The sequence below is a fragment of the Carassius gibelio genome, chromosome B9, assembly GCF_023724105.1.
Source record: "Carassius gibelio isolate Cgi1373 ecotype wild population from Czech Republic chromosome B9, carGib1.2-hapl.c, whole genome shotgun sequence".
In the NCBI taxonomy this organism is placed as follows: domain Eukaryota; kingdom Metazoa; phylum Chordata; class Actinopteri; order Cypriniformes; family Cyprinidae; genus Carassius; species Carassius gibelio.
Genome location: NC_068404.1, coordinates 7,545,284 through 7,552,590, shown reverse-complemented (window position 1 = coordinate 7,552,590; position 7,307 = coordinate 7,545,284). Strand labels below are relative to the sequence as shown.

General features: G+C 37.6%; 1 protein-coding gene across 3 annotated transcripts; it reads left to right on the top strand.

Annotated features, from left to right (window-relative positions):
• The first annotated feature begins 3,005 nt into the window (after positions 1-3,005).
• On the top strand, positions 3,006-6,901 carry LOC127965597 (uncharacterized). 3 transcript variants are annotated; one of them, XR_008155335.1, is made up of 7 exons: positions 3,006-3,157; positions 3,344-3,652; positions 3,776-3,893; positions 4,162-4,213; positions 4,328-4,428; positions 5,503-5,643; positions 5,750-6,901. XR_008155335.1 is itself a non-coding variant. In XM_052566456.1 (6 exons), the coding sequence occupies exons 1-5, from the start codon at positions 3,088-3,090 to the stop codon at positions 4,409-4,411; spliced, it is 633 nt and encodes a 210-aa protein (XP_052422416.1). In that variant the 5' UTR covers positions 3,006-3,087; the 3' UTR covers positions 4,412-4,428; positions 5,503-6,901. The 3 variants fall into 3 exon arrangements, 2 of the variants coding, with proteins under 2 accessions (XP_052422416.1, XP_052422415.1); XM_052566456.1 differs by having other exon boundaries at positions 5,503-6,901; XM_052566455.1 differs by lacking the exons at positions 5,503-5,643; positions 5,750-6,901 and having other exon boundaries at positions 4,328-5,496.
• The last annotated feature ends 406 nt before the right edge of the window (positions 6,902-7,307 follow it).

The window sequence follows — 7,307 nt, the reverse complement described above, 5'->3', positions numbered from 1 at the left end:
GCTCAGCACAGCCCTCATGTGGATTGGTCCCACAGTCAGATTGTGTCATGGAGTCAGTTGTGTCATGCATGTTGCCTTGGTCCTACCTCTCCTCCTGTGTTGCAGGTGGAGGCTGCTGACCTCACTGGGGTACTGGCGGAGTACTTTGATCTGCGGCTGGTTTTCAGCAAGTCCCGGGCCTCCTAGCTGCCTCCTCACTGGCCGTTTGATTGTGCCATCAATCTCCTCCCAGGCACTTCTCCGCCCCGGGTCGCCTATTTTTCCCTGTCAGGTCCTGAACGAGAGGCTATGAACGCATACATTCAAGAATCATTTAAAAGCCAGACGTAACGTATTCTTCCTCACCTGCACCCTGTCTTACGCTGATTGTTACCTTTATCATGCCCTTGTGTTTGCTGTCTTGTGTCAGTCTGTAAGAATTGTTAAAGTTAAGCTTTCTCCTTGCTAGTCATAGTTTTCTGACTCCGCTTTGTTTATGTTATTTTTTTCCTCTGTCCAGTCGATCTGGCTTTCCTGTTTTTTGTCATTTTTTCCCGGCCTTGCTCTCGTTACTCATTGCCTCCGGATTCCGGCTATGGCTTTCCAGAGCTGATTCAGCACCTGTTCCCCGCTGCTGTGCGGCTGATGCCGAAGAGCTCTCTGCGCTGGTCTTTCTTGCGGAGTGCTGAGCCATCGGTCGGCCGTTGGACACTTTTCGTGCGTCAGCTACCTAAATCTTCTCAGTGTGTTCCGCACTGTCACCTGAATTTGTCCTCGTCGGCTTTGTAGTGGCCGACTTGACATGTTGAATCGATGTCGGGGCTTGTCAGGCAGTCGGGCAGTCAGGCATTCTGATTGGCTGTTCAGCCATCGGACCAGTCATCTTTTCTCATTTGTTTGCATTTCTCATGATTAATTCTCGTGATTATCATTCATGATTATGTCAGGAAAAGGACCAGGATCAAACTGCGGTTGAATGAATGACACGTTTATTGATGATAACTCAGAGGACTTAATCGGCTGGAGCACGAAAAGTGCCCAACGGCTGATCGACGGCTCAGCACTCCGCAAGAAAGACCAGCGCAGAGATCTCTTCGGCATCAGCCGCACAGCAGCGGGGAACAGGTGGTGAATCAGCACTGGAAAGCCATAGCCGGAATCCGAAGGCAATGGGTAACGAGAGCAAGGCCAGGAAAAAATGACAAACAGGAACACATTGTGCGATGGCTCAGTGGGTTCCAGGCATAAGGATGCACACAGGCAAAAGGGTGAGTACCCCCTGCTGGTCTCACTAACACCTCTTACAACAGCAACCTAGTTTGCCAAAGAGGTCTCCCATCTACAGTAGGTATTGGCCAGGCTCAACCCTGCTTAGATTCAGTGGGAAACCAGTCTTGGGCTGCAGGGTGATATGGCTGTGACCTCAATATCACATAGTATTTTATATATATTAAAATACACACACCCACACACAAACATTTAAATTACAAAGTTTGCATGAAAAACTTTTTTTACATAATGTTAAAAATGTTTTAAATCATCTCCCAGTGCAGGTCACAATAGCAACCAATCATTGTAATTATTGTTATTGTCAAATCACAAGTTTGATGGATGAAGTTAAACTTCATCCTCCTTCATGAGACATTAAAAATGCTTCATTGGACACTTTAATAAAGACAAAAGTGCCCTACCTCAGAATACTAAAAGTTTAAGTTTAAATAATTGTAGATTGGTTAAATTATATGTTATTCAAAGATCTATTAAATCATCTTATCTTATTATTTTACTGATGATGACATATAATTCTGTGACTTGAACTAAAACAAGTTGAAGTTAGGAGAAGAAATAGCAAGATGTCTATTGTGTTTAATAGTTCATGAATTGAGCCAACAACCTTTCAGTTACAAGCCTACAGTATATCTGCATCATATGTTTATAGTGGTTTTTGGTCTGTTTGCTTTAGGTCTACTTCTTCTGTGACCCTAAACCAGGTGGAAAACCTAAACAACGATCTGTGCATATTTTCTTTCATCAGCTTTGACAAGTGGAATTTATTCACCACATTGCATCATTTACCTACAAACATGATCATTCTACAGAGCTTTCCATTGTCACACAAAATAATATTTTTATGACAAGTGCTATAGTCTCTGTATGGTCACAGCTAAAGGGGTATTATTAAATATAAGTGCTTTTTTCTCTATTTTTATTAATTTATTTAAAAAAAATAATATTAATTGAAATGTTATTGCTATGTAAACTCATTTTTCTCTCTTCCACTGGACAACGGAGCCCAAGATACTATGCTTCTAAACAGAAAACATAACTATGGGAGCTGCACAGTGATATGGTGTAGATGTGTTTGTATCAGAGCATCAGCAGAAGAAGTTCAGTCAAAAGGGTGAACATAGTTCTTATAATGAGGGTGTAGCTCAGTTATAAGTGATTCAAAGGTGCTTGCAGTACATCTTTTAAAATAAGAGCTTTTGTGAAAGAAGCCTAAAAATAGACTGTTGCTTGTTAGCATTGGTCCACAAAATGTTTCTCTAGTACAGAGGTTCTAGAATACAGGAAGTGTGTGGGTCATGAGGCTTTTCTCACAATTGTCTGCCTGCTGGTGTAATATCTTAAACTCTAAAAATAAGTATTTAAAACATTTCGTTTTATTAATATGCACAGCTTTCATGATCTCATATTTAAGAAATTACTTGGAAAGTAATCACACAGGACTTGAACTAACTTTTTTTTTAACTAATGAAGGCATTTAAAATGGTGGAAAAACTATATCTTCTATTTAAATAAACATATATAAAATTTCATATACAAGCTTGATTTTATTCTGCATCAACTGTAGTATATTTCAAATATAATAGAAACAATACACAGTCATGAATATTCTTAGGTTGTCAAAAAGCAGCTGTTTAAATCATGTCTTACGCTGTTTCACACTCTGATAATAAGGTTGTTCTCTGGAGCTCAGTGGTTCTCGGTAGTGTCCCACTCTCATGTAACCACTTCCCCTTGTTCATATCTGCTGACTCTCTCACTTCAATCAGAAACACTTGAAATGCTGAAGAAAGAGTAAGAGGATATTTTCTACATTCTGCTATGAAGATTTTTCAAACCAGGATCCTACATCTAAATTTGTGTTTGATGATTACTTTACTGACTGGTCCAGGTATGTTGTAATGTTGGTTATCATTGTTTGTTTAATTTTACATTGTGTGATCTCTTTGTGTCTGTTAGTGGAGAACAAGGACTATCTGTCACATGAACTTTTGCATGTTTGTAGTCACACGCATTTTACTGCCTGATGCAGTTACTGTAAACCTGCAGTGATTGTGATTTTCTGTCTGTTCATCAGATTACTCCAGATCTAATCGAGAGCAAAAGATACGGCAGCACATCTACAAAACGGTGTATGTGGGGGAAACAGTTGCACTTAACTGCAACAAAACCCAATATGATGACGATTTAATATGGAAAATTAACAACTCCGTTATTTTTAGTCAAGACTCTAACAGTAACAGAACAATGAGAAACTTGAGCTCAAACAGGATTCACATCGACACTGCAGATCCAAGAGAATTAACAATAGATCAAATACAAGCGTCTGATGCAGGAAACTACAGCTGTTACCCAGCAGCGATAAGATGGACATTAACAGTAACAGGTTATTACATGATTTCATTTACTGGATTTCTTTTTTTAAATAAGTGTATTTAATACAGAGGAAATAGGATTGTGTTTTCAGCCAGTGACTAGTGTCTGTGAATTTGACTGTTGTATCTATCAGAAAACCACATCCGACCAGAATCATTCAAACAAATGCCGCTGTACATCATCATAATCATCTCATGTTGTGGAGTAATTATGATCTGTATGATCATCAGCATCACCATTTGCATTCACAGGTAACAGACTTTAACACATGATGAACTGACAAGATTGTTTATTGATTCTAGATTTCATATGTGAAGAAGTGACGGTGACTCATAGTCTTTTCAAATGGTAGTAAATTTTATTGACAATTTCATCAGTATGCATGCATATATTTCTTTCCCTTGTTTAATTTCTTCGATTTAAGAGATAACAAATGAGCAGAGTTGTGCAAAGTATATCTCGGTAGTATTTATTGTGGCCTAAAACCAACACATGTAATATGTGAATGTGTGTTTACAGGAGATGGAAAAACAGCAAAGATTCAAGTCAAAGAGAAGCCGGACAGAACTTTGTGAGTTTATAATTTTTTTTGTTTTCACATAAAAAAAACATCTAAGTAGTAAACTATCCAGTGTTTCCTTAATTCAGGAAATCATTTTTTTTTTTCATTATTATTTCACTTTAGTCACAGGCACCAGCCAGAGGAAGGATACAGACTCAAACCAGCCAGTACATTGAAAGATACAACTCAGTATATGGACAAATATGATGGAATTTATTATTAGGGTAACACTTTACAATAACATTACATGAATAATCATACTAATACAAATATTAAATGTAACTTAAGTTAAGACATGCACTTGTCAAGAACTAACCTTAACCCTCTGTTGTTCATTTGGGAGACACTTGTGTTGTTCGTGGTCAAAAGTGACCAAACACCTGGAAAAAAATGTTCTTCAGTAAAATCAATGTAATATATTTTTGATCCATAATATTTTTATTTTTATTTTGATATAATTTATTGTTGCTAATTAATATTTATGAAATAATTATGACAAAATCTTTCCAACTGATTTTTTTTAAATTACTTTTCAATTAAGGCAGTATTTCATGTTAGAATACAGACAATGTCTTTAAAATCAAATTTTTGAAAGCAGATCAGTGCCATCTGGTGGGAGTAAAAAAAGAAAAACATCTGCAATTCCATGGTTTAGCCACTGGATTCACACACACACACACACACACACACACGGACACACACACACACATATATATATATATACACACACACTGTACACTGAACAAAATTATAAATGCAACACTTTTGTTTTTGCCCCCATTTTTCAAGAGATGAGTGGCATTTTATATTGTCTAGTCTAAGGCACACCTGTGCAATAATCATGCTGTCTAATCAGCATCTTGATATGCCACACCTGTAAGGTGGATGGATTATCTTGGCAAAGGAGAAGTGCTCACTAACACAGATTTAGACAGATTTGTGAACAATTTTTGAGAGAAATAGGCCTTTTGTTTACGTAGAAAAAGTCCCAGATCTTTGAGTTCAGCTTATTAAAAATGGGGGCAAAACAGAAGTGATTTTATAATGTTGTTCAATGTAGCTATATATCAAAGGCTTAAAAATTATCTAGGTATATTTAGATGAAATGATTAACATTAGCCAAACATTTATTAATTTGTGGATTTAGATATATATTTTGTCATTCTCAAATAAAACGTACTGTAAAGGTTTAGATTATTTAATTTATTTAATTTATTATACGTTTTTGCATTAAAGGGTTAGTTCACCCAAAAATGTTCTACTCACCCTCGAAGGTGTATGTGATTTTCTTCTTTCAGACAAATCGATCAGAGTCATATTAAAAATGGTCCTTGCTCTTTCAAGCTTTTCAATGGGATGAGCGGGTGGTTGTTGTCAACACTTGAAAGAGTGAAATCATGTACACGCATGTGTAATAAAATGTCCCTCACACGGCTCCGGTGAGTGAATAAAGGCCCCCTGTAATGAATCCATTGGTTTTTATAAGATAAATATCCAGTTTTCAAATGTAACAAACATTTTTTCTCTCAAATCTGCTGACTGTAGGACGCGGGGGACATGCAGGCGGATGACATCAACATTGCGTGGTTAGTTACAAGCGTGGAGAGAGAACAAAACAAAACACCGGTCACGAATTAGAAGCACAAAACAAGGATTTGTAAAGAAAAATGTTGGAGGATTTCGATATAAGTAGGGGTGCACATAAGTGGTCCACAGGTCTGTATGCACGACCAAAATAAGAAATGCATTGTGTAAATAAGTTCAGAGCATGCATTTGCGTACCGACACGGTTAACATCTGTTAATGCAAAATTATAATTTTATGTGACGTGACTGTGATGAGTGGGGCGGGGCCGAGGGACGTGGGAACGAGGAGTGAGGCCAGGTGTAGTGATTGGAGATGAGCTACACCTACGACCCACCGCCGGTCTCGAGTCCCATGTAGGAGATGGAATGATATAAAACTGGAGCGACTATAGTGAAGGACAAGAGAGGACCAGGCCTGGGCGTTTAGTTTATGTTTTGGCTTTTTATTTGTGTTTTGTTTATTTTGGAATTATTAAAATGTTATTTGATTGTCCGCCGGTTCCCGCCTCCTTCTTCCCGATGATTATGGAGATTTTATTATTACAGTGACATTCAGCCAAGTATGGTGACCCATACTCAGAATTCGTACTCTGCATCTAACCCATCCAAAGTGCACACACACAGAGCAGTGAACACACACACACACTGTGAACACACACCCGGAGCAGTGGGCAGCCATTTATGCAGCGGCGCCCGGGGAGCAGTTGGGGGTTCGATGCCTTGCTCAAGGGCACCTAAGTCGTGGTATTGAAGGTGGAGAGAGAACTGTACATGCACTCCCCCCACCCACAATTCCTGCCGACCCGAGATTAGAACTCACAACCCTTCGATTGGGAGTCCGACTCTCTAACCATTAGGCCATGACTTCCTATTTTAGATTGACAAACTGTACTATATAAGATTTCTATTCAAACTGAAAGCATAAATCTAGGCTACACGCTATGTTTTCAAAGCACAATGCAAAACTGTGACATTTCATTCACTGATGCTCTACAGATGGCAGAGCTTAACCCAGAAGCACATGTACTTACTTGCCGGCAAAATAAAATTTTGCTGATTTTCAGTTTGAAAATTATGAAAGTTCAAATAAAATAATAGTAATAATGATAATAATAATTTATTTAAGTTAACTATAAGAGAATTGTATTTGTATTTAATATATTATATTTTTAAATAAAATAGTATTATCACATTTTATTGTTTAGTTTATTATTTTATACAAAATAAAAAAAATAAAATAAATAAATGGCAAAAATATTATCACTATTATTAATTTATTTTTTATAGTTATATTTGATGGGTCACACTATGTGCCGTGTGAGGACCAAACCAAATTTCCAGGTTCTCATATGAGAACCAGGCTGAAAAAATAATGTGCAACCCTGGATCTAAGCCAAGAGTAAAGTAAGGAAACTTTTTTTGCGCAATGCATACATTTTCTGTCATCTGCCCTGCATCTCTTCCGCATCCCACAGTCAGCAGATGAGAAAACAGTGTTTATTACGTATTCTTTATGA

Bases quoted from the DNA above. Each gene is read 5' to 3' on its own strand.
- LOC127965597 (XM_052566456.1), top strand. From the start codon at position 3,088: ATGAAGATTTTTCAAACCAGGATCCTACATCTAAATTTGTGTTTGATG. The intron at 3,158-3,343 runs GTATGTTGTAAT...TCTGTTCATCAG, and splicing joins TACTTTACTGACTGGTCCAG to ATTACTCCAGATCTAATCGA. The intron at 3,653-3,775 runs GTTATTACATGA...TGTATCTATCAG, and splicing joins ATGGACATTAACAGTAACAG to AAAACCACATCCGACCAGAA.